The sequence below is a fragment of the Hirundo rustica genome, chromosome 7 (genome assembly GCF_015227805.2).
Source record: "Hirundo rustica isolate bHirRus1 chromosome 7, bHirRus1.pri.v3, whole genome shotgun sequence".
Classification (NCBI taxonomy): domain Eukaryota; kingdom Metazoa; phylum Chordata; class Aves; order Passeriformes; family Hirundinidae; genus Hirundo; species Hirundo rustica.
This window is the reverse complement of record NC_053456.1, coordinates 9441443-9468306: the sequence shown is the minus strand read 5'-3', so window position 1 is coordinate 9468306 and position 26864 is coordinate 9441443. Positions and strand designations below refer to the sequence as shown.

Here is a 26864-nt window from a genome sequence, read left to right as displayed (position 1 = left end):
TCTCTGCCATGTTTGGGCCACCAGCTGGGCAGAGGTTTTCTCTCTGCTCCCCCTGATGTCACCCATAGTGGGTGCCCTGGGGGACACAGCCTGGGTGGGGCTTGGAGACAGTGTCCAGGGGATTGGGAAGGGTGAGGAGAAGGTGAGGCACAGCTCCTTTAGAAGGTGTTTTGCTTCCACCAGGAGAGGGAGAGTGGGAGCTGTTGGTCTCGGTTTGCTTCTTCTGAAGAGGAATAGACTTTGCTCTTCAGGGGTTGCTCTTTGGAGCCCGTGTGTGAAAGGCAGCACCTTCCAGACTCAAAAGCAAGAAGCATTCTGCATTTTATCAGTTATCTGCTTGTGAAATTTTCCCTTTGTTTCTTTTATGAGGATGTTTTTACACAAACATCAGAGCCCTGTGTACAGAACCTTACCCTGCCTCTGTTTTATGAGCAGCCTGGTCACAATTGAGGCATATGAGATCCACTATGTACATACACCACAGGCATCACCTTTCAGCCCATGCTGCTGTTGAATAAAGCAGGTCAATGCATTCAGAAGCTGAGAAATGTCCCCCTGGTCCAGGGTGTCCATCCAGCCCCAGACTCTGCTCCAGTGAGTGCAACAGGACAGACTGTCCTGGGGCTCCAGCCTCTTTTACAGCCCCTTTCTCCAACACCCCCACTTTCTCATCCTTTTGTTAGAGGTGTCTCTCAAGGATGCATTTGCATCCTTGAATTTGCCTAATCTCTTTCTGAACCTGCAGATACAGCATCCACACCATCCTGTGACAGTGATTTCACCAATGGTGCCTGTAGGGTTTTTTTCTGTCTGCTCTACGCTGACCTTCTCTAGCATTGTGTGCCCACAGATTCTGCCACTCTGAATCAAAGGCTTTGGAAACCCATCAGGGATGTCATGGTGCACCTCTGTGAGTCTGACTGTGCTGACTGAGCCTGGGAACACAGCTGGGTATCACAGCCCCCCACACCTGCACCCCTGGGCTGAGCTGCTCCTTTGGCTCCCCAGGGTCAGGGTCTGCTCCCATCACTTCACCACTTTTTCTATTTGACCTCATCCCTCCTCTTACCTCAACGAAAGTGACTTAACTTTTCCTTTACCCGTGTTAGCTCTTTACTCTGTGTTGCCCTTCTCCTTCCAATTGCTCCAGCACTTCCAGCTGATTCACTGCAGACTGGCAGACACGGGGAGCTCCCCAACATCTTCAGCTGTAAAAGCAGCCACAAAGTTATCACTGACTTTCTCTGCTACATCATCATCCCCATCTGCCGCTTCTATACCCTTGTTGTCTGCATTCCCACTGATTTCCTAGCTGCCTTTGTGGCTTTGGTATATTTAAAGAGCCTTTTATCAGCAGCTAGAGCATCCTTGGCAAGGCAATTTACAGATCTTATTTTTAGCTCTGTTTCTTTCCTGTTTAATGGTGGCCTGACATGTTTTATGGGTTTCTTTGTTCTTAGACCACTTTGGGCTTTTAGTGTTGGGTTTGGGGATTTTTTTTTTTTTTTTTTTTTTTTTTTTTTTGACAAGTTGCTGTAAAAATCAGTGTTTTCAGCTCACACCTCAAAACCTGGCAGAGGTCAATTTAATGCTGCTGGGAACCCTTAGTAAGCAAAGCTACTCCATCTCCCCCCCATCAACACCAGATGCATGTCATTGAAACAGAGAGCATTACTGGGCTAAAACTAAAAGGCTGAAGGACAGGAAATTTGGATAAAATAGCAATTGATGACTTTGCATTTGCCAAACTTGACAAATGACTCCTCCTCTCTCAGGAGTGGCGCTAGGCTTGCTTTGCTGTAGATTGTGGGTTATTGAACCACAAATTACCAACAGGATCCTCTGTCTCTGGGTTGTACCAAAGTCCAGTCACCTTCCTGAGCCTGGGATGAAGTTGAGGTGGTCTCCCCAAAACCAGCTAGGAACAGTCATGTTCACCAGGACACCTGCCTGAGTCCCTTCAACCTTCACTTGAGTTTTCCCAAACGCTCTCCATACTGGGAGTTTCTGCTGGGAAGCCATTCCCATCAAAGAGGTGAAAACTTCTTGCTAGAGGAGAGGCTCCTTTTCCCTTGCCCCTGTCCCTCCTTTTGGAAGGAGTTCTGTCATTCACCGTGAAAACAGCCAGCCATCACACTCAAGGAGCACAAGAAGTGAAAAGCCGAACCCCTTGGCCTGTGGTGGTATCTTACCTTCGTTGTCCATTTTTACTTGTTTATGCCTCCAGCTTGGCACATCACATGCCTGACCTGTGTGAAAACAGTCTCCTAAAGGAAATGAAGGGTGGCTTCCTCCAGCAGGCAACCAGAAAAAATGCGAAGTGCTTCCTGCTTTCAGGCCTGAGTGGTGCTGCGTTCATGTGCAAGTTTGGATGCGGGGCTTTGCTGGGGAACGTGTGGATGCAGAGGTTTAGCTCTCAGTTTGGAGGCTGGTTTCAGGTGTAAGCAGTGCTAGGAGCAGCAGGTCTGATCACCCCACCCAGTCAAACCCTGCCATCCCATTACGGTCCTGAGGTGCAGCTCCTCTAAGGCAGCTGCCCAGACCCAGCTCCCCTAAGGTACCTTTCCTATGCCGACCTGGATTTTGAAGGATGAGCAGCTGAAAGAAAGCATGAGTCAAGAGGCAGCGGTCATAAAACTCAACAAAGAGCTATTTTCCATGATCACCTTTCCCAGAGTAATCACACATTGCTGATACACAAACAGAAGCGAAATATCTGGGAGTTTGCCCTTTCGGTACAGAATTCCAGTCCAGATAAAAGAACCGTAGCAGCCTTTGAAATGCTAAAAAGGAGCAGGCTCACAGTGGTATCTGATAGCCCCTCCCCAGCAGGGCCAGATGAGAACGGCTTGCAGTTGCAGAAATTTGCTTTGAATTAGAGCAATGAGAATTCCTCTGCAGTTAAATGATGCAAACACCTGACTATTTTTGCTGCCTTTATTACCAGTGATAGCGCATGTCGGGATATCACACCCTCAATAAAGTTTTACTGCATTAAAGTTTCCCGTTCAGCGTTCAGCTGCATTTCCAACCTCTGCTGCCTTGCCAAAGAATAGGAGATAACACTTAAAAGCCTTTTCACATGCCTCTGTAGCAGGTTACTGTTACATGTATTTTATACATGGGGCCACGCAATTTACCTCAGTGAAAGACCGCGATGACCATTCCACTGGGCTGTTACTGTTGATATAGAAAAACCTTTTTATTCAGCTCCATGCGTGCCCAAGCTTCCATCTGCCATACAAAGACTGGGAGGAGGAGGTATCCAAGCAAAAGCAGGCAGCTGAATGAAGCTGAGCCTCATGACCTTCGGCCAATTTCTGCCTTTATCCCATCCATTTTCCAGTGTCTCACCGCATGCAAACTTACCCAGAGAGGAGTCTGCATGGAGTTAACAGTGCTGCAGACAGCAGAACTTTTTCCTGCTGCCAAAAAGCCAGAGGAAAGGGGAAAAGAAAAGGACTGAGCAGAAGGATTAGAGGCTGGGAGCATCTCCTTCACCCAGGTTATCGTGGAGACACACAGGGCTCAAAGAAAAAGAAGGAGGCAGCAGACATGGGGGGAGCAGACATTAAATTGTTGGGGGAGGAAGCTTGTCCAGCTTGCAGAGCTTTTCTAGCTGGAGGAAGAATGGGTCACTGCCTCTTGTGGTAAGCGTAGCCACCGTGCCTTGCTTTGCTCCTCACGGGACACTACTCTCAGAGGAGAAGGCAAGAAAATAAGACCAGATCCCTCCCCATCCTTTGAACAAGGCATCATGATTAGTTAAATCCAGCTAGCCCTGCTCCCATGGAGCCACGCTGAGCGTGCGGAGATGCTCACAGATGGTGGGGTTGGCTGAGGCCACCAGAACCTGGTCTCTTACAGACCCTGCCAATGGCAGACGCTGTGCAGCCAGGTGACAGCAGCAAAGGGGACAGGAGTGAACTGGAAGAAAGAAATCCTGAAACCTCAGAAAAACAACAAAGAGAAAATCACACCTTTTATCACTAGGCTGCTTCTGAGAAAGCAGGGTCTACCTTATTTTGCTGCAGAAGCCACCTGAGAAAGATCAGGACTATTTTGGTCCCAGCTTTCAGTCAGTTGACTGGCAAGTGGGAGCTGGTTTTGATCCTGGAGAGACTGGAATCAAGCATCTGCATGGACATCCTGGTCATCTCTGCAGCCACATACAGTGTTCTCTACCGCTGACCCCCGGACTGGTCATTTGAGATGAAAGACACTCCTTTTCATCTGGGCCATTAACAGCTGCCCTCAGACAGAGCAGCTTGTCCGGCATTCTCAAAGGAGATCCAGCTGCACTAACTACCCAGTTCCCACCAAAAGTAACCACTGAATATCGGTGCCAGTCTCACAGCAATAAACATTTTAACTTCATTAATACTTCCTAACATTTCTGAACTTCTGAGTGGAAGCTGAGTGCTGATGTAACTAGTCTGTGCACACTTGTGCCTAAAATCTGCACAAATTTTGACATAAAGTAGTCTCTGCAATCAAAAAAAAAAAAAGCAAACAACACTTAAATCACTGGGAGGAACATACGAAAACCTTGGTACTGAGAAAAATAATGTTTAATGGGAAAAGTTCATCTGCATATATAAAAAGGAAAACACAAAATACGACAGAATTAAATGGTGCTTTAAATGACTGTAACCTATAAATATATGTACAGATGTGTGCATATAAGTATTTTATATTGCTATAATGTTAATGCCAGTCAACAGATAATGCACACTCAATAAAATACAGTAAAATATAAATTCTTTTACAGAGATTTATTGACTGTATATAAGAGATTAAAAAAAAAAAAAAAAAAAAAAAAAAAAAAAACCAAACACCAAGCTTATTATCATTCAAACATAAAAACTGCAAAAGAAAAAAAAAAAAAAAAAAAAGAAAAAAAAAATGGGGGGAAAAAGAAAAAAGCTAACACTTTCCACAGGAGCTAAAAATGTAAAATCAATGCAGCCTTGCAAGACAAAGAAGAATAATGTTTGAAGATATTTTATCTTGCCATTGTGCTGGGAAGAAAGGCTGTGGAGAAGGTCAGGTGCCTTTGTCTCACACATCCCATGTCAGCAGAGATCTGAACAGAATTCTTTCAGGTGGGAAATATTGGCGGGTTGAGGAGGGTGAAAAAACCTGTGTCTAATACAGCAAAGTGAAACAGGTCAGGTTCTTACGAAAAACAGTTTTCATCTGCCCAAAGCCATAGTTCAAATTAGGAGAGCACAAATCCAAGTGAAGCTCTGGGTACTGACGTTTTTCAGCATCGCACATATTGCCTGGACCGTCTTCCGGAACTGAAAACCAGCAGGGTTAAAATCCTGGAATCTTGTGTACACTCACTCTCTTGCCAATGTACTGGCCTCATCGAAGCAGTCTAAAGTTTCTTGGAGCACATTAATTCTTTTCAAAGAAATCCTCTTCTTCTCCCTACTCTCTAACATTTTTTCCCTTATTTCAAAGTTGTCCACGATCTCTTTCAAGCAGGAGTCTTCCTCTAGAAAATCTTGAGAGAATCTGGGGGTTAAGGACATTGCTGTCTCTTCTGCTGAAGTAACTGCATTGGTGAGAGGCTGTGAAACTCTTTGCTCTGACCCAGTGTTGTGGTGGTCGTCCATCCTTCTACTGCTCTGGTCACTCAATATCTGCTCTGTGTCCTGAAGCCCCTAGGCTCCCGTGATATCTCATACTACAAAGAATTTTTAGACAAGAAAAGAAGAGAAATAAGGACTCTCAAAGACCAAGTCCAGCACTTGGATGAATGGCCCATACAGGGTTTGATCCCGCAACCTTGGTGTTATTAACCCAAACTGAGCTCTTCTCAAGCCTCTGCTTCCTCCACGGCTCCCTTGCAAAATTTAAGGATAAAACAGGATTTTTTTTTTTTTAGAACATGCCTTCCACGTAATGACACACCTCTGCTGACCAGGGTCCCCTGGGCCACAGCAGAGCAAAAACTGTTCTATATTATTCATGGCACTTCACACCATTCCCCTCTGCAGATGCTCTTGCTGTGAACGAGGCAGCAGGATCCAGGTGGGAGGGCACAAACCCCTGGGCATCAGCTTAAACTGTGAGTCCTGCATGAGGCTGCAGCTGGGAGGTGCCACTGCAGCACCTGTGGACTCTGCAGCAGCCTAAAAGAAGCTCAGGTGGTAGCAGCCTGTGATGCTTGCAGGCACACCTGTGCTGAGGGATGAGTTTGGCCAGCGCAGACAATTTGTCTGCAAATCCTATGACACAGTAGACCAGCGGGCAGCCAAGCTCTTTCTTTGACCCTTGCTTTTCACATATCCCTCCTTTGGTTCGATGGTGACTACTGGGGCTTTAGAAAGGTCTTTATGAGTGCTTATCTCTGCACTGAGGAAAATTTCTGTATTAAGACAGTTTTTTTCAGCTGCAGCTACAATTTGGGTGCCTTTATACTACTTTGGCCTTCCAGGCCAAGGGAGGATGTACAGAGGGGAGCTTAGGTTCCAACAATGTCTGCAGCCCACAATGCTAATGTTCAGGAATTCCATTCCCACAGGACTGTGTGAAGCACTTACCAAATCATCATAATCCCTCTCTGGAAAACGATCTCTATGTGTGGGACGCATCTCATACGGGTTGTTTGGCTGATATCCTGGGTTTGCATGGCCAGAAGTGGTCTGGACCCTGGGGAACAGGCTTGGTCTGTCATCAGAGGTGTTGATGTCAGAATACCCTGGCTTTATCAGGCTCGTCTTCTCTGGATTTTGTTTGCGTTTTGCTCTTCAGAGAAAATGAAAGAACAAAGGAGATTTTAAAAGACTATTTAGACTTCTTACTTATGAAGTCCGACATACTGATTTGTCCACTCCCACCTTATTTTGAATGCTCAGTCCCGTTCTGAAGCATGCAGCAGATTTTTATGGCATACTTAGTGCAAAACCCTTATTATGAACACACAGCAATGCAGTTTCTATTCAACTGTAAGAAATATTCTTACCTGACTGAAACAATAGAGACTGCTATCACTAAAATCAGGATAATGGCTCCAAGCACTGTGCCCACTATTATAAGGATGAGCTCACTGTCTGGGGGGAAAAAAAAAAACATCAAACAAGAAATGTATCGATTAATAACTCATGGTGAATATTGAAAAACAAGGGACTGAGGAAGGAAAGGAAGGAAAGGAAGGAAAGGAAGGAAATTATTTCCAGGCTCCTGGTGCTTACATTTTGTGGACACAGAAAGATGCACATTAGGATCTGCATTAAAGACCATCTCTATGGACAGCTATTTTGACCTCAGCTCTAATTCTTAATGCTATGCATTTAATGGTTTTACACATAGTTATAGGCTAGGGACAGGAAAAACTGAGAGGATGTAGGCATTGTTTATACTAATATTGATGCTAAATTATGTGGTTAGGTGTCAAATAGGCTCTTCCCATGCCCTAGGCACATAAGGCAACAGAGAAATTTAACTTTCCCCCTGCTAATATTTTCCTTCTATAAATGCAGAAGGGGTGGCACCCCTAAAGGCTACTACTTTTTTGTTGTCTCAGATAGATTAAGCATTATTAGGTATTTTTCAATTATTAGGTAGTTTTTATAATTAAAAATCAGAAATTCTTATACTTACTGTCAGTGCATTCCTCCCCAGAGTAGCCCACTCTACAACTACAGGAGAGAAAAAAGAAAAAGGGGAAAGAAAGAAAGAAAAAAATTACCTTTAGGATCTCTCTTAATCCAAGCCATTTTAAGATTCTATGATCACAAAACAAATAGTGTATTTCCCCCTTTTGTCAGCAATTTCGCCACAAAGCACGTTCATTACAGGTTTCCTCTTTAACCCTATCTAGATTATTTACTTTCATTAGAGTGAAACAGTCTGAGATTTTCAGTGATTGGTGATCTCGGCACTCAAAGTTTCAGATTCCCAGTCTGAAAAATGTTAAAAGGACCCTGGTTTTTCTAAAGAACTAAACTCTGCACAACTGAGCCACTTGGAATTGACACCAATGTCTTTAACAAAAGCTTCAGTATAAGGTCTATAAGGACTGGAACTCTATCTTCCTCCCATAGCAGTTTCTTATATTTAAAATATATCAACTTTATTGTAAGAAATGTTCAATTTGCAGCAGTAATAACTACAAAAAGAGCTGAATTAATGGATATGGGGAGTGAGTCTCTCTGTTTATCCACCAGAGCAGAGAACAACCGGTCACTCAGCCTCACCAGCAAACGCTGTTCTATTCTGTTCTGATCCTGAGCTGACAGAAATAATTTCAGAGAGAAAACCAAGCAGGAATAACATAGCTCTGAAAGTTATCAGGAAGCAGTCCCCTCTGATACCAGGGCGAATACTCCAGGGATCGGAGGCACGACTTGCTCTAATGCCTGTTGCTTACTAAACACCTCAGCACAGCATTTCCCATGGCTCAGCCAGGCTGTCACAGTAGCTTGTGTTTATGTGATGAAGGACTTTATCCTCTTCACTGACTCATGGGTGACTTTGGGTCTCCTTGCCTTTTCTCACAGGTGTTATGAGTGCACACAACAGGCTAATGCCAAGGAGTAAAAACGCCACAAATTGTGACAGCGCGGGAGTTTGTCCACCTGCTGTCCCCCTTGGGCCCCTCTCTGATTCACGTAGCTGCAGCCTGTTCCTCTGGATTGCAGCTGACCCTGTGGTAGGTGCTCTTCTCCCCTACCTGTGCCTACAGCACGGGAGCGCAATAAAAAGCTGAGTACTCACGGCACGCATTTTTCATCCTCCGTTTTAAAGTTAGTCATGCATCTGCATTTTGGACCCTCTTCTTCTTTTACGCAGTACTTGTTATTCTCTGCAGAACAGCTTTTACTGCAAACTGTATTTTCAGGGAGAAAAACATGAGTGAATTGAAGTTAGAAGATTATTTTGTTGCTCTGGAAACACACACACCCCTCTCCTGTGCTTTAAAGCATCAGAATGGTTTTTTTAGGACTGTACCTATGTAAAACAATAACTGAAATATAAAATCACAAAATTGGAAGTAAACAGGCTGTGTTTAAAACCATCCAACTTCATCAAAAAGGAAATCTGGCTATGCTGCACCTTCCATAGGCAAGCAATGACCTGAAGTTTGGTGTCACAGCAGATGACTTGTATGGCAAAGTGTATCAGTTTTGGACAGGCAAGGAACCACAAAGGCGCACACTGGATCACATCTCACTGGGATTTATTGTAGCCAGCTTTCATAACTTTATCATGAATTTTTGAATTATTTGTTGTTTTTCTTAAAATCTTACACCTTATACATTTTTTTTTTTTAACTTCTGTAGTGTGAAAATTTTAGTTTCCATAAGAAGAAAGTAAGGTATTTCGAAGAAAATTAGGTACATCACAGGGTTTTGGAGGGTAGCTAAAATATAAACAGAGCACTCAATAAAATACTCAAAACAAGAAAGTAAATAAAATCCTAACAACTAACAGTTCCCAAAAAGGACAAAAATCATTCTTCTCACAAAAGCTTGTCTAAATCCAGGTAGTGCAAACTTAGAATTGTGAACAAGGGACACAGCCTTAACAGGTCATCGTACTGCATCGTGAGACTTCCAGTTCTGTCAGATGCCTTTGAGTAACATGTAGAATTTATTCCCAAAATATGTCTGGGCAGAGAAGACAGTATAGGATTCAATTTGTTCCATCCTTTACCTGTTTAGGTTTCAGTTCTTACCAACACTCTAACAATGCATTTAAGGACTTGCTTACTCACTGATTTCAGTGATGATTTTATCAAGTTTTAATTATTTATTCTTTTGGAATAAAATTATAGTTTTGCTCAAAGTGAAACGTGAGGATGTGGTTCTATGGCTTTCTTCACAGGATGCACATTCCCTGATTTTCAGAGGTCAACACATTTGCCCAGCACCTTTCCCAAAAAGGGATCAAGAAAGGGAATAAGCAGGTCAGCCTTTCAGGGATAGATAAAGCAGCGAGGATCTTACCTGAACAAGAACGATCATCCCATTCTGTCCTTTCCAAACCAGGTTTGCATTTGCATTCTGGAAACATGCCCCCTTGACACACTGTGGTTTTCGTGTCACATTGATAAATAGCACAAGAGTTTGCCTCTTTAAAAGAGAAACAGGGAACAAACCTGAATATCTTTTCATAGAAAGCAGTGCACTTGCCCAGTAAATCATAAACTAATTATTTAGTAATTCTAAACTGAAAAAATTGTAAGTCCTTTTCTTGGGACATCAATATTGCAGGCTTTCAGACCAGCCCATTTTCCCCTCCTCGCTCTTTACCAGTTAAGGTCCTGTTTCCATCGCATCTTCTGACCTTCTGTTTCTCAGCCTCCTACAACTACCTCCAAACCTTCCTGGCTGCAGTCTATGAAAAGGGACATTCTTCCCCTAAGTTCCTATTCTGAAAACTTTCTGGCTCACCTTAAAAAAAAAAACCTACAGAGAGAAACCATAACTATTCTCCTAGTTTTTTTTAGATAACTGAACGGTGAGACCCAGATCCCACGCCGTTCTAGAGAGATATAAACCTTTATGGGCACGCAGCTCATTTCATGAGCAGCATTAGTATCCTGTCTGCCCAGTGTGTTGCAGTTTGTGGTGGGAATGGTTTAAAGTGCATGGCATGCTGTAGAGGGATGTGGCTGCACTGGTGCCTTGGGAGCTCTCAGTGCTTTCCTATTTCCTTCTCAAGGCTGAGGCAGGTACAGTCGCCTTCAGAGACCAAACTCAGGCTTTAAGCCATGAAATGGACTCTTAGTTATTACCTATGCCTTTTAAGAAAGCTGATTGCAAAATATGAATTTATATTTTAAAAAAATAATTAAAAAGAGAAAAAAAAATCTTTATTTTAATTAGAAACTCTTTCTCCCAGCATTACACTTTTAATAATGCAAAACTTTATTGGTTTAGATCAACAAATCCCTTAACTCAGTAGCTAATCGGTGAGCCCTCATTTCAACTACCATGGCTTATTAGGGGAGAAGTCTAAAGAGAGTTTCATCTTATTTTGCCAGTAAAATACTGGCTTATTCCCAGAAGCACAATATATATATTCTATCCTGATTTTTCCCACTTCTTAACACTCAGCAGGTTAAAACCACAATGCCATTGCCTATCAGGGAATAAATATTTTCCTTGTCTTCTTTACATATGAAGTAGGAAGACTTAATAAAACAAAAGAGCCTAGCACTGAATGGTTGAATCTTCAAAATTACCCAAGTTTGAACATCCAGCTCCTTATAATCAACAAGGCTTATGGATTTGATGGGCTCCTATGATCACAGAAATCTTCCAACCGGGTTTTAAGAACCTTTGTTTCTGCTGATTAATTACTTCTCTAGCAAGGGGTTACATACCATCATAAAAATTGACATAGGACTGGTTTTCTTTTGTTATTGCAAGCTGTACTGCAGATTTAACTGAGGCCTCACTTTCATTTGAGTTCAACGTGAACAGGTTTGTCACTGTTACATTCAGTGGAGTATAACTTCTGCTTTCTCTTTGAGGTCTGAAAAGGACAGATAGTACCATTTTAAAGTTTCACATAATCCATATGGATAGCAAGCTAGATGCAAAGATGAGAGAAAATTCTGTCCCTCTCTCTCCCAGCTTTTTTCTTCCCATAATGTAGGTAGTTGCCAAGAGACCTGAAAATGAGCTAAGTCATGCTCAGAAATACATTAACAGCCATCTTTCCAGTAGGTCCAGGTGTAAATAGGAAGCTACTGGATTTAATGCTAACAACATTGCTGATACACAACAGACATTTTCTGACTAGGTTAACCTCAAGCCAGCTGCAGTGTGGAGAACCTCATCTGTTAGACCCTAATGTTCACATGCTTCCATCAGCCTGTGGATTCATCCAGGTGTGATGTGGACAGCCCACCCTGAAGCCTGGTGAAGATAATTCAGGGTATACATGATGAATACAGAAGGGTCCACACAGTGAATCCAGAAGGGTCTGTTTGTGATGTAGAGATATCTGAGCAAACTGCACACTGTCTAGGTTGGGTTCAGCTCACAGCAACCTCCCTGGTGTGAGGTGGAGAACAGCAGTGACTTCCCTGTTCTTCAGCTAAACCTCATACTGCCAGGATATGCACACAAATACCCTTAAGTGGTAGATTGCTGTAGTTCCTTGAGGTGTTACTGTGCCTCATGTCACAACTGCTCTGCTGGAAGTTACTGCCCCCACAACTCCGTTAGAGCAACATTCTGCTTAGCTGCCTAATCCCTGGGGTGCACTGAAAGGGTTGACACTGTGCTAGCACACCAGGTTTTGCTTGATGGGGGTTAGGAAACACAGAGAAGCTGGCAGAGCTCTGGGGACTGTAACCTGTAATAGACAGGGATGGGTAAAGAGGGACATCTCACAGGGTCTAGCTAGACCAGCAAAGGACCTGTGCCCACAGCTGCAGCCACCACAACCCATTCAGTAGCATCTGTGCTCAACTTGACATCAGGAGATGCCAACAAATGCACAATAAAATGCATTTTCTATGCCTCCTGTAATGAGGGTGTTTTTTAAATTAAACTGGGACTTCAAGCTGGGTAGCACTCCAGGTGGTCGTAGGAACCTCAGAGTTAACTGTTAGAATTTCGGACATGTCAGATATCACAGGGACTGCTAGTTACAGCACAGTGCTGTATCCGACATGGCGCTAGGAGCAGGACAGCCAGCCCATTTCACAGACACGCTGAGGTAAAAGTGGGGCCAGCATCCCTCCTTTGAGGGGAAGCATTCTGAGCTGAACTAATCTCAATTTTTTTTTTTTGAACTGAGAACTTCATGAGAAGCAAATTAAAATGAGATTTGTGTAAGCATGTACTGTGCAAAAAAATGAAACTTACTTAATTGACACGATGACAGTTCCTATATAGGTTGTTGATTTATCGAAGGCCCTTTTAAACTATAAAAGAGAAAGAAATTGGAGTTCAAGGCAAGCAGAAACATAGACCAAAACCACATGGACCACTGAGGCTTCAGTGGTAAAGTTTTAATAGAGAATATGCTACTATGACCACAAATAAGTCAGGTGATATGTTAAACCCACCAGGCAAGGTATTGCAGAAGAGGAACAGTGGGATGGTGCTGTAGAATATGGAAGAACAGGGAATATGGGAGGGCAGTGGAGGGATGGAGAATGAACATCAGGCAGTTCATTAGGGTTAACTGGCTGATAGTTACAGATAGCCCTGTGCAAACTCATCGCTTAGGAGGGTGTCTCCACAGCAGCAATCCATGTACAAGCAGGGGGGAGAGGGAGTAGCTGAACTCCTCACAGATGGCACCTGTCCCTGAGAGTCAGTGAAGTGGGATCGTCAGGGGCTGATCTTGTGGGAAGAAGAGCTGATGAAAGCACTGGGGGCTGAACAGGATCAAAAGAAAAGTCACTGCTCTCCCTCATCCCGTGTGAAGCCGGGAATAACCGGTGGAGGCAGCTGCCTTTAACTGCCACAAAAGGAGGAGGCACTATGAGAGGATCAGATAAATCCTAAGGTCTAATTCAACTGAATTGAAAAATAAACTATCCATCTTTCTTTGTAATAAAATTCAAATTATTTTCTATGCATTTTCACTTTTGCATTTGAGTATGTATCCATTCTAGTCCTACGTATGATGCTCTTCTGTAGCCTTATCACAAGAAAAAAATGCAGGACAAAAAAATTGAGAAAATACTTTTTAACATTCTGGAGGAACAACTTTTGGTCACTTTCTGATACGACATTCATAGTAAGCAATAAAATAATATGTAGAAATTGATAACCATTTTTAATGATTCCTGATTAACATCTGATGAATATTTTTCAATCAGATATCTGGTAGAGTTACATAGAAAGAGAAATAAGCAAATCCACTTGTTTCAGCATAGCAGTATAAACTAAACAGATCATCTTATTTCTTCCGGTAGTCTATTACCAGATTTTATGTATAATCGTAGAATTATAAAAATTGTGCAGTATCCATTTCACTAATAACATTATAATAGTAATACTGGCAGACTTATAGAAGAAGCTTGTTTTTCAGTATTTAGACAGTTGGACAGCCATTCAGAAAAGTTTGTGCTGCTTGTAATCAATAATTTTCTTTTAAAAAAAATTAAAATTGTTAATTTTTACTTATACCACTGAGTATTATTGAGACTTCAGCAAACAGTGGAGATCAGAAATTAAATAGGCTGGAAAACTTGACTCAGCCCCATTGTTTCTGGAGAGGGAATGATGAAAGATGCAGAGCAATTTATGTGAGAAATCCCCAGAATAGAAGTAGTACTAAAAATGCGGATATTACTTCAGGGATTCTCTTCACTTCAGCAAGAGCCATGCATGTGCTCATCTGGAGGCAAAGTTCAGGTCTTTTATAAACAGGTCTAAACTAATGTGAAGCATTCTTTGAAAGGAGTAGTCCTCTTGTAGAGTGAAACTTTTCTAGGCCACATTAAAGAGAGTGTGTGTCCTCTCTGTCTGCATGACATCCAGTATAGCAGCAAATATATGGGGGGAAAAAAACATTGTCACTCACAAAATCTGATACGTTTTTGATCACTTCTTCATACTCCATGGAATTTACATTTTGAAGACTATCACTGTAAGGCGCTTTCACTGAAATGCTCGCTGGGAATACTTTCCCTGGAATGAGAAGAGAGAGTGTGAATTAGAAAGCATTCAGGAAAGTCCAGCTTCAATTTGCAGTTCTCCAGCCTTCAGGGATGGGGAAATACAATGCAGAAAAAACAAATCAAACCAAACCAAACCAAACCAAACCAAACCAACAAAGTGCTATTTTTCATATACAGGAAGGATCAATAGAGGACAAATCAATTCAGTCACCATGGGGGATGTACTTTGGCTGCCAGGGAAGAAGACAGGATCCTGGGCCCCAACCAGTCTGTCCTGATTATGAAACTGAATGACATTAAACTGTCAGCATGGCCTGAAGCTAAAAGACTCTTTTTAGAGAAGCGTTACAGGATTTAGTGAGAAAAAATGTGTATTAAGGACTCCACATTTGCAGCTATTAGGCAGCTAATGTGTTCATTGTGGTTTACAGAGAAATTAATTAAGAATCAACCTGCTTCTTAAGCTTCACAAGTAAATTTTATAATCCTGCTTGCTGATTCTTAAATAAGAAGCCCTATTTCCTCACATGCTTGGCCTTCAGAAGCATTTCAGAGATGCATTTCCACAGGACTTGGGTGGGTGTTTAGCAATGGGGAAAATCAATCTGATTGTTCACAGGTCTTCATAAGTATGGTCCTTTTAAAATCATTGCCATTAATATCGATGTCAGGTTTACACTTGCATTTTTTTTCTGCTTTTCGCTCATTTTAATCTCCTGCCCCCCCCGACAGAGAATTCACCTTCTTTTCCTAGAACATTAAGCTCTTTGGCTGACGCTGTTTTGTGAGATAGCAATCTAGGTCATTGTAGGAGTGGCTGTCTGCAAAGCAAGAAATCACTCAGCAGTCACTTTCCCAGACTGCTTGTGTTTTCAATTATAACACGAAAACAAGCTATATGGGAAGCAAAATTCACCTGAGCAGGTAACTGAAAGCATTGATGCCCTTCTACAACTCACCTCTGTAACAATTCTCATTGCTGTAGTAGAATCCATACTGGCACTCACAGATATAGCTGCTATTTAAGGAAATACATGTAGCCGAATTTCTTCCACAAGGATCTCCACGGCAGAAATCCACTAATACCAAGATGAAAGGTATTTACATTAGTGTTTCTGTGATTTTTTGCAATAGCCAGTTCATATATAAAGTAATTCATATATTGAATAGTTCATATATACTTCTACTAAAGGAATTCACCAGGTATGTTTTAGAGAGCATAGATGCAGTTGAGGAGCATACAACCTATATCTTGCTTGTTTAATGTAGAGTATCTGTTTTCCCTACACAGTCCAGCAGGATATCACTGTGAGGACACGGAGTATGGCTGAAATTCGTTATCTGCCATACTGAGCATTCACACTTCAACTCTACTTATTACAACTAAAACCAAATCAAATAAAGTATATCAAGGCTTGCCAAAACCAGTGACTGTTAGAAAAAGACCGACAACAACATCAAGGCTTGCCAAAACCAGTGACTGTTAGAAAAAGACCGACAACAACAGCCTGTGTGTCTCTAATACTGCACTGCTACACACTTACCTTATTATTACAGTGTCACAGCGCGGTCCTTTACTGCAGATACATTAATAAAATGAGGGCTCCAAAGTGAATCATAATAGTGTATTTTCTCAGCGTAATTACATATATTCTGAATGGTTTTAGAGTATACATTTTATATCTATACATAATTTAAGTGGTTAATAAGTAATTAAAAGATATATTTCTATACATCTTATATACTGGATGGTAATTACGGTTCTCTTCTAAGACATCAAATACTGTTTTTCACCCTTCACTCCATAAGTACAATCTCATAGATGAGACATTTTCTGGGAAATGGGGAAAAAAAATAGGAATGCTCATTCATACCCCTAAAAATAAAAACACTTAATGAATTTTCATTTCCTATAAGGTTCATTTCCAAATATTTTTTTCCATTCTGGACTCCTTCAAACACATTCCACTTGCAGCAAGGGCCCTCAGTGAAGAGTGGTGGGGAGATACAGCATTAAATGGGGACACTTTACCTACACTGGAAGAGCCTACTGGGATGGAAGATGGGGGGAAAAGGAGAGCTCTTGGGACAGACACATGCACGGTTCCTGTCCCCAGCCCCATGCCAGGGTGTGCCCCAGCTCCCTCCCTGCCTGTGCTCCAACAGCCTCAGGCACAACTCCCTGCAGGGACACATCAAGGGCTGGCTTGGGCCGTTCTTTGCGGGGTTCCTCTTGTATCCCTGCTTGCTGAAGAAGGAAAAAGAACCTAGCAAAAAAAGAGCAGCCTCCTCCAATGTTCCCCAACACATTCTCCTTGCAGCAAAGGTCAGCACGAAAAGAGAGGAATGGAGAGTATTAATGTTCAGCATCTGAGGAACTTTATCTCTTCTGGAAGAGGAACATGGGAAACCCAGGCAGGGGAACTCCTTCCTACCTCAGGGGGCTACAGAGCTTTCTGGGACCTGGTTACTCCAAGATGTCCCAAGAAAATTTTTTTTTGCTGAGCATTTTTGCTCCTTACCTGCAGGTTCTGGGGTTGTCGTCTCTGTTGTTTCAGTAGCTGTTTCAGTTACAGTAGTGGATTCTGATGAAGGGAAGAGAAGAGACATGTCAGCATCAGCACTGGCTAGCACTGCTCAAAAAGCCTCAGGGAATTCTGTGTGTGCAGGACAACCATTGAACAGGTAGGTACAGTGGATCCTTGTGGGACTGAGCAGCTAAAGCCCTAAGCACCCTTGCCCAGCCTCTTGGCTCTTCCTGGCTGAGATGCCAGTGTCATCTGACGTGTCCATCACACCTTGTCCCCAATGTCCAGGATTTGAGCATGTCCCAGAAAGACAATATAAGGCCCCCAGCCCAGCTGTGCTCCTGGCTACAGTGTTCTCAGCCACAGGTTCACACGTGTCTCTATGCAGCAATCATCCCTTTGCCTGCCCACAGAATCACACGGATGGAGTGAGTGGCCAGAGTGACTCAGGAGTGCCATCAGACATTGTACAGCCTGCACCTCTCCACTCCACACAGAGGCCTTTGGCACAGGGTCATTCAGGTGCAAGTCAGAGGCACAGTCTTTCCCAGTGCTGGGCAATTGTGATGGGGAAGGGTGGTGCTGGCAGGAGGGATGGGCTCATGCAAGCCCAGCATGGAGGAAGAGCTGAGGGACTGGGTACACTGCCCTTCCTCAGGGTGATCCCAGCAGGAGCCTTGACCCTCCTGCTTGGGGCTCCCAGCATCCAGCTGGGAGTGGAGGATGACAGGCAGGGTCTGCTCCATGGTCCCAGCCACAGCCCCTGACCTCTCCCTGCTGGCCTCTGCCCCAGATCCCTCCCTGCCCACGCTCCAACAGCCTCAGGAACAACTCCCTGCAGGGCCCAGCAATGTGCTTGCCTTGGGCACCTCTTTGCATGGAACCTCTTGTGCCCCCTCCCAAACCCCCATCTCCAGTACAGCAGGCAAAGGCACCAAGCATGAAAAGAGCAGCCTGCTCAGATGTCCCCCAACACATTTGCTTTACAACAATGACCCGCAGGGAAAGAAGGAAGAGTGAAAGTTATTTAGGGGCCAAGATCTTAGTAACTTTGTCTCCAATGGGAGAAGAACTCAGGGAAACCTGTTGGAGTCCAGGGCATTCCTTTGGCTGCCCTGGAGGGTCAGAAACCTGGACAGGGGGGTCTAGGACCCTGGCACAGAGCCCAGAAGGACATTGGCATTGCTCCCAGTCCATAGGAAAGGCTTCCTGCACTGCGGGAAGGATTGCAAGCCACAAGAGTGTGAAAGATAATAGTTAACTTATCACACCGTGAGGAAACAGTAGGTTTGGGGTTTTAGTATGGAAGTGAATGGGAGCAAGATGGAGGATTTTAGGTGTTGTCTCCTGCTTCTTTCTTCTTCCCTCACTCCATTTTCTGCAGTGACGGTGGCACAAAGTAGTTTAAAGAGATTGGGTCAAAGTAGGAATGACCATTTTAGTATAACTGATAGGTATTGGCAAATAATAATAAATAAAGAACACATAACAATTAGTATAAAAGATAACACCACAGCCCAGTGAGGAAGAGTCACCAGATGCCCGAGCAGCTGCACAGACCATAGTTAAGCACTGAGAAAATGGTAAGATAAGAAACAATAAACAAAGCGTGCAACCTTAAAAATCAGAACCTAAAGACTCCATCTCTTTCTTGCATCTGGCTCAAGTCTTTGCAGAAAGCAAAAAGATTCTAAAACCACCTGAATCTCAAAAGAGAAACCCAGCCAGAGGATCTCCTCCCTGCTTGGGTATCTGCAGTGCTCCCTGGAAACTGCTTACTCCAAGATCTCCCCAGAAGGGGAAGTCTGAAAGCTTTGCTCCTTACCTGTAGGTACAGAGGTTGTTGTCTCTGTTGTTTCAGTAGCTGGTTCACCTGTAGTAGTGGCTTTTGATGAAGGGAAGAGAAGACACAAGTCAGCACTGCCTAGCACTGCCTGTTCACAAAGCCTTGGGGAATTCTGTGTGTGCAGGACAATTGCTGAGAAGGGAAATGCTGCTGGACCCTTGTGGGGCTGAGCAGCCAAAGCCCTGAGCATCCTTGCCCAGCCCCTTGGCTCTCCCTGGCTGAGATACCTCTGCCATCTGATGCGTCCATGTCCCCTGTCCCCAGTGGTAGCGCTTGAACACAAGAACCTCACACACACTGTACTGTCCCCAGCTGCTCTGGGCTTTATGGCCACAGCCAGGTCGACCAAAGCTGTCACTTCCAGCAGCACCCAGCCCCAGGCACAGCTCCCTGCAGGATCTGCTCACAGGATTCCCCTGGTCATCTCTACAGGGATCCCCCTCCATCCAGGCCTGCTGCAGGAGGGAAAAGTGCCGAGCACAAAAGGAGCAGCCTCCCCAGCTCTTCCCCAATGCTTCCTCTTTGCAGCAATGGCCAGCAGGGAAAGAGGGACTCCCATCCACAGGCACACAGCTCTGCACTCAGCACTGCTGGAGCACCCATCTGTTCTCTTCCAGAGCAGTGGAAGAATGACTGCCTTTGCTAACACACACTCCCGTACTGTAACAGATTCATGTGGACATTGACAGCAGGCTATTTCTGTTCCAGGAATGCTGCTTCTGCTATATCAGCAGCAGCAGCAGTATGCAGACCCATCAGACATTGTACAGCCTGCACCTCTCCACTCCCCACAGAGGCCTTTGGCACAGGGTCATTCAGGTGCAAGTCAGAGGCACAGTCTTTCCCAGTGCTGGGCAATTGTGATGGGGAAGGGTGGTGCTGGCAGGAGGGATGGGCTCATGCAAGCCCAGCATGGAGGAAGAGCTGAGGGACTGGGTACACTGCCCTTCCTCAGGGTGATCCCAGCAGGAGCCTTGACCCTCCTGCTTGGGGCTCCCAGCATCCAGCTGGGAGTGGAGGATGACAGGCAGGATCTGCTCCATGGTCCCAGCCACAGCCCCTGACCTCTCCCTGCTGGCCTCTGCCCCAGATCCCTCCCTGCCCACGCTCCAACAGCCTCAGGAACAACTCCCTGCAGGGCCCAGCAATGTGCTTGCCTTGGGCACCTCTTTGCATGGAACCTCTTGTGCCCCCTCCCAAACCCCCATCTCCAGTACAGCAGGCAAAGGCACCAAGCATGAAAAGAGCAGCCTGCTCAGATGTCCCCCAACACATTTGCTTTACAACAATGACCCGCAGGGAAAGAAGGAAGAGTGAAAGTTATTTAGGGGCCAAGATCTTGGTAACTTTGTCTCCAATGAGAGAAGAACTCAGGGAAACCCAGCCAGGGGATCTCCTCCCTGCTTGGGTATCTGCAGTACTCCCTGGAAATTGCTTACTCCAAGGTCTCCCCAGAAGGGAAAGTCTGAAAGCTTTGCTCCTTACCTGTAGGTACAGAGGCTGTTGTCTCTGTTGTTTCAGTAGCTGGTTCACCTGCAGTAGTGGCTTTTGATGAAGGGAAGAGAAGACACAAGTCAGCACTGCCTAGCACTGCCTGTTCAAAAAGCCTTGGGGAATTCTGTGTGTGCAGGACAATTGCTGAGAAGGGAAATGCTGCTGGACCCTTGTGGGGCTGAGCAGCCAAAGCCCTGAGCACCCTTGCCCAGCCCCTTGTCTCTCCCTGGCTGAGATACCTCTGCCATCTGATGCGTCCATGTCCCCTGTCCCCAGTGGCAGCGCTTGAGCACAAGAACCTCACACACACTGTACTGTCCCCAGCTGCTCTGGGCTTTATGGCCACAGCCAGGTCGGCCAAAGCTGTCACTTCCAGCAGCACCCAGCCCCAGGCACAGCTCCCTGCAGGATCTGCTCACAGGATTCCCCTGGTCATCTCTACAGGGATCCCCCTCCATCCAGGCCTGCTGCAGGAGGGAAAAGTGCCAAGCACAAAAGGAGCAGCCTCCCCAGCTCTTCCCCAATGCTTCCTCTTTGCAGCAATGGCCAGCAGGGAAAGAGGGACTTGTGGAGGGTATTCACAGCCTTGATCAGGGCATCTGTGTCTCCTCTGGGAGAGGAAATTGCAGAAAGCTCTTTGGGGGCTGCAGAGCTCCCTGGGACTGTTCTCAGAAGCGGCTGCCTGAGGGCTTTGCTCCTTACCTGTAGGTGGTGGCGACACTGTTGATTTAGCAGTTGTTCCAGCAGCAGGTTCTGATGAAGAGAAAAGAAGAGAGAGGGCAGCACTAGGGGTCTCTTTGCATGCAGGACAATTCATGTACAGACAAGTGCACAGGGACCTGTGTGAGGCTGAACAGCCGCACCTCTGGGCAGCCTTACCTTGCCCTCTTGTCTGTGCCAAGGCCTCGTGTGGCATTAGTGTTATTTGTGTCTCACTGACCTTCTCTCACACCCTGCTCTTGGACTCCTCCTCACCAGTCGCAGCTTTGAACCCTCCCTGCCTTTCTTCTCCAGGTGACTAATGCTGACTTGTAGGCTCAACACACATTTCTCCCAGCAGCACTGGCTGTCAGAGCAGGCTCTGAGGCATCCCATCCACAGGCACACAGCTCTGCACTCAGCACTGCTGGAGCACCCATCTGTTCTCTTCCAGAGCAGTGGAAGAATGACTGCCTTTGCTAACACACACTCCCGTACTGTAACAGATTCATGTGGACATTGACAGCAGGCTATTTCTGTTCCAGGAATGCTGCTTCTGCTATATCAGCAGCAGCAGCAGTATGCAGACCCATCAGACATTGTACAGCCTGCACTTCTCCACTCCCCACAGGGGCCTTTGGCACAGGGTCATTCAGGTGCAAGTCAGAGGCACAGTCTTTCCCAGTGCTGGGCAATTGTGATGGGGAAGGGTGGTGCTGGCAGGAGGGATGGGCTCATGCAAGCCCAGCATGGAGGAAGAGCTGAGGGACTGGGTACACTGCCCTTCCTCAGGGTGATCCCAGCAGGAGCCTTGACCCTCCTGCTTGGGGCTCCCAGCATCCAGCTGGGAGTGGAGGATGACAGGCAGGATCTGCTCCATGGTCCCAGCCACAGCCCCTGACCTCTCCCTGCTGGCCTCTGCCCCAGATCCCTCCCTGCCCACGCTCCAACAGCCTCAGGAACAACTCCCTGCAGGGCCCAGCAATGTGCTTGCCTTGGGCACCTCTTTGCATGGAACCTCTTGTGCCCCCTCCCAAACCCCCATCTCCAGTACAGCAGGCAAAGGCACCAAGCATGAAAAGAGCAGCCTGCTCAGATGTCCCCCAACACATTTGCTTTACAACAATGACCCGCAGGGAAAGAAGGAAGAGTGGAAGTTATTTAGGGGCAGGATCTTAGTAACTTTGTCTCCAATGGGAGAAGAACTCAGGGAAACCCAGCCAGGGGATCTCCTCCCTGCTTGGGTATCTGCAGTACTCCCTGGAAATTGCTTACTCCAAGGTCTCCCCAGAAGGGGAAGTCTGAAAGCTTTGCTCCTTACCTGTAGGTACAGAGGCTGTTGTCTCTGTTGTTTCAGTAGCTGGTTCACCTGTAGTAGTGGTTTTTGATGAAGGGAAGAGAAGACACAAGTCAGCACTGACTAGCACTGCCTGTTCAAAAAGCCTTGGGGAATTCTGTGTGTGCAGGACAACTGCTGAGAAGGGAAATGCTGCTGGACCCTTGTGGGGCTGAGCAGCCAAAGCCCTGAGCATCCTTGCCCAGTCCCTTGGCTCTCCCTGGCTGAGATACCTCTGCCATCTGATGCGTCCATGTCCCCTGTCCCCAGTGGCAGCGCTTGAACACAAGAACCTCACACACACTGTACTGTTCCCAGCTGCTCTGGGCTTTATGGCCACAGCCAGGTCGGCCAAAGCTGTCACTTCCAGCAGCACCCAGCCCCAGGCACAGCTCCCTGCAGGATCTGCTCACAGGATTCCCCTGGTCATCTCTACAGGGATCCCCCTCCATCCAGGCCTGCTGCAGGAGGGAAAAGTGCCGAGCACAAAAGGAGCAGCCTCCCCAGCTCTTCCCCACTGCTTCCTCTTTGCAGCAATGGCCAGCAAGGAAAGAGGGACTCCCATCCACAGGCACACAGCTCTGCACTCAGCACTGCTGGAGCACCCATCTGTTCTCTTCCAGAGCAGTGGAAGAATGACTGCCTTTGCTAACACACACTCCTGTACTGTAACAGATCCATGTGGACATTGACAGCAGGCTATTTCTGTTCCAGGAATGCTGCTTCTGCTGTATCAGCAGGAGCAGTATCAAGACCCTCTTTCCCTTGATTACACTTCTATACATTTATGACAATATACATCTTTTTTTCTTCTTTTTATTGCTTCCCTGTAATTTCTGAAGAAACGGAGAACTGGCTGATACCAGTCAATTGGTGAAAATACTTCTTCACACTTCGGTTTCATTCTTTGTTATTGTTTTTACTCTTCCAAAATAGTTTGAGTATTTATTTTTAAGTTGATGGGTTTTGCTTTATTTAACCTATTTCATTCTCAACTTGTGATATAAAGAATGAGTTCAGGTTTGAGGGGTTTGTTTGTTTTGTTTTTCCTAAATATAAGAAGAACAAATAATAAACCAGTCTTACTTATAAATGTGTGATACTGACAAATGGCCAGTTTGGATCATGCAATCTAACTTTAATCTGAATTATTTAAGTATTATTATTAATCAATCATTTATTTATGAGATAGGAATAAACTTATTTACTCGGAGTGAATGCTGCTGCAATCATAATTTTATCTAAAGTATTAAAAGCATGTAGCTAAAAGACTAATGTATTTGTGGTAAAATCCATGTCACTATCACACTCTGCACATCTCAGCAAACATTTGAAAAATAGACCCCGTTTTCTAGAGCTTTAGAGGGCTTCAAAAATCCAAAGTGAGGAAAATCTACACTTTTTTTCTGATGGTCAAGGTATCTCACATAGAAAAGGCACATGCAAAAGACAAGTAATCCATTAGCCTCCTCTAGGTGAAGGGGAAACCAGAACAATTGTGCCAGTTCCCTGCCAGGTCTCCTGCTTCCACTGGTCATTGAGTTCTATAAACAGCATTATTTGTTCCCCAGTTGTGTAAATGGATATTTTTCCTATAACCACAATATTATGAATCTCTGCTGGCCACAGGCAATGGATGTTGGAACAACAACCTGTTACAGAGCTAGTGCTTTTTTATAACTGTTAGGGCTGGAGGCTCTGGCTAACCATAGTCCAGGAGTACCCTTTGGACTCAGGAAGAGCAGCATCCGTGGTGCCAGCAGAGTGCACGATCTGCAATTGAACCTTGTGGATGGGCTTGACAAAGGTAACCTGGGCAAAGGTGGCTCATTTATGGCTCTGTGTGCCTAGATCTAACCTTCTATGTACAGGAGCAGGATGTGTTAATGGGCACATTAAAGTGGCATTACCACTGTGATAAAGAAATAGATGTTGCCACCAAGGTTGTACAATAGCAGAGACATCTGGCTGCTAAGCAGGGCAGGGCCTTTGCCAGTACTATCCAAATGGACACATCCTGCAAAGCTTTTACAATGTTTGCTTAGAATGAAAAAGTTTTCTGGGCAGATCTAGCCTGATGCAAAATCTGATCAAGTGAAAAACTGGTATTGCTTTCATTAAGTCTTAGCACAAGGTTTTTCACATCTTGCTGTTACCTACAAGCCTCCAATCAGAAAACCAACCAACTGACTGACAACCTTGAAGACTTCTGTGCTCGTGATTTACAGCTGAAAATTGGTCTGTAGCACACTGTGGATGTTGCTGGAAATACATCGGTTCATTCACAGTAGTCAACAGAGACCCACAACCCTCTGCTGCCTGTTGCAACCTTAACATGCCTTAAATCTGCTGATATCTCTGCAATTTTATCTTTGTGTTAGCTAGGATTTCCTGTCCTAGAAACTGCCTCACAGGCTCCAAGTTGCTACAAAACTCTTCATACACATTCTTTACTTTGGCTGATATCTTCTCCCCCTCGTACCTCTCACTGAGTATCAGGAAAAGGCAAATCTTGCTGTAGGCTCTGGCCCACAACTACCAACTTTGGCACAATGCCAGAAAACTCTACTAAGTGGCTTAAGGAATGTCACCTTCAGTTTGAACAGACTGTGATGCAACCCTCTTGAACGCTGGTGGTGATGTTTCCGTTAATTTATTTCAACAGGAAGGAGCAAAAGCTCTGTGAGCCAGCTCAGGGGGAGCTGCCTTCCAGACTGGTTGGTTAAGGAGCCTCCGGCCAAAAGAGTACTGGGGTGGAACAGTTGCACCTTTTGTTATGACTGTAACAGAGCTTGAATTACCTGGGTTTAGTATGAAAGTCCTGAAAACTGCTCTTGGAATAGGCTGAATTAGGTTAATCATAAGCACCAGTGATTTTCCATTCTTCTGCGAACAAGGAAAGCGTCTGCTAGCAGTGACATCTTTCATCATTAATTAATCAAAATCTAGACATGCTGAATTGTGTATCACAACTGGCTTCTCAACAGCTGCTGAAAGTACTAGAAAACCCTTTCACTGCCACACAATAGCTGCCTTGATAAATCACAAAACAGAAGATAGTGGTTCTTACCTTTCAAAAGGCTCACCACCAGGCCAAGCCACACAGCGAGGAGCACAGAGCGTCTCATTGCCAGTGCTGCTGCTGCTGCCACTTGCTGCTAAGCCTAAAAGAGAGTGCCTTTCTCTTCTGGCGTCAGCTCATTTAAGTTCCCAGCCCCAGGTAGAGAGCTCAGCCCTAAGCTGACGTCATGGTGGCAGGTGGCAAATGATAAATTCAAGCGGTGTTTTTCTTTCTCCTCAGGCTGGGAGGAGATTTCTGGACCTGCAGCATTTTTCCTTTAAGTCATAAATACTTGAGATCTGTTGACACAAGGACGTTACTGCTAAATAAGCTGACATGGGAACTGACAGCGCATCAGCTATCTCCTGCCAGCTTTCCATACCAACACCTTCCATGAAAATTAAATGAAGTGTGTAGTAAAATCTGCTCTTAAAGTGGAAGAAATGACCCCCATCCCAAGGCATGCTAATTATGCACTTGGAAAAGAGTACTTGGGATCCACATGTTTATTTCCTTTGTAATAAATGACCAGTACAGACAAGCTTCATTCCTAAAACTCCATTTCTTTTTTTTTTCTTATAAGCAAAATCCTATGCTAGAGGACTTCTTACTGCTTAACAGGTTAAAAAGAAACAGAAAACACCTGCACCTTTGACATCAAAGAAACAGGACTGACGTTGGCCCTTCTGGCAGTGATCATGGATGTTTTGTTTGCTGCCCTCCTATGTGTTTTGCAAGCTCACTAAAGTGGTGGGTGAAGAGAAGGAGGAGCAGGCAGGACAGCCAGCAGGTGTTTTTTGTCTTTATCTGAGTGGCAGCCTCCCTTTCTTGAGAGAAAGTGTATTCCTGCCAGGGAGACATTTGTAACCAGGGATGGTCAGGCTGGAGCACAAAGCCTGCAGCAGATACAGAAATGACAAAAAGCCCAGAAAGCTGTGAAGCCAGTAATGTCGTTGTGATGCAAGGAAAATAGGTTGGAGACTGAGACTTTTTAACACCACATTCCAGAAAGCTCCTGAAATGACCAGTGAGAGACCAAGATGTGAAAAAAAGTCTCTGTGGGCAGGATTTGGTTATCCCAAAGTCTCTTACTTTTAACTGCCTCCCCTGTTCAAGTTCTCCAAGGGTTTGTTCTGCTTTGTGATCAAGTAAAATGCACTGCTTGGGATCAGCTGGGCCAGATCAGTGATTTCCACTTCCTCCTTTTCAGGCAAAGGTGCAATTTCTCTCATTTTGAAGGTCTGAGTGACTGTATCCTGCCACAACTGCCCGTAAAGTCTTTCTCTGAAGTA

General features: G+C 45.0%; 1 protein-coding gene across 1 annotated transcript; it reads right to left on the bottom strand.

Moving 5' to 3' along the window:
* Positions 1-5644: 5644 nt before the first annotated feature.
* MUC13 (mucin 13, cell surface associated) lies at positions 5645-25639 on the bottom strand. Its single transcript, XM_058421329.1, has 13 exons — positions 25582-25639; positions 21179-21229; positions 17131-17193; positions 15568-15687; positions 14512-14618; positions 12840-12898; positions 11345-11496; positions 9963-10088; positions 8731-8842; positions 7615-7652; positions 6977-7064; positions 6555-6759; positions 5645-5695 (listed from the first exon to the last, which is right to left on the bottom strand). The coding sequence occupies exons 1-13, from the start codon at positions 25637-25639 to the stop codon at positions 5645-5647; spliced, it is 1230 nt and encodes a 409-aa protein (XP_058277312.1).
* Between the last annotated feature and the right edge of the window lie 1225 nt (positions 25640-26864).

What these genes read in the sequence shown, in the direction of transcription:
- MUC13 (XM_058421329.1), bottom strand. Translation starts at nt 25,639, where the DNA reads ATGAGACGCTCTGTGCTCCTCGCTGTGTGGCTTGGCCTGGTGGTGAGC. An exon ending in GACAACCCCAGAACCTGCAG is followed by an intron (nt 15,688 to 17,130) that starts GTAAGGAGCAAA and finishes TCTTGGTATTAG; the next exon opens with TGGATTTCTGCCGTGGAGAT. An exon ending in GGATGATCGTTCTTGTTCAG is followed by an intron (nt 8,843 to 9,962) that starts GTAAGATCCTCG and finishes CTGAAAATACAG; the next exon opens with TTTGCAGTAAAAGCTGTTCT.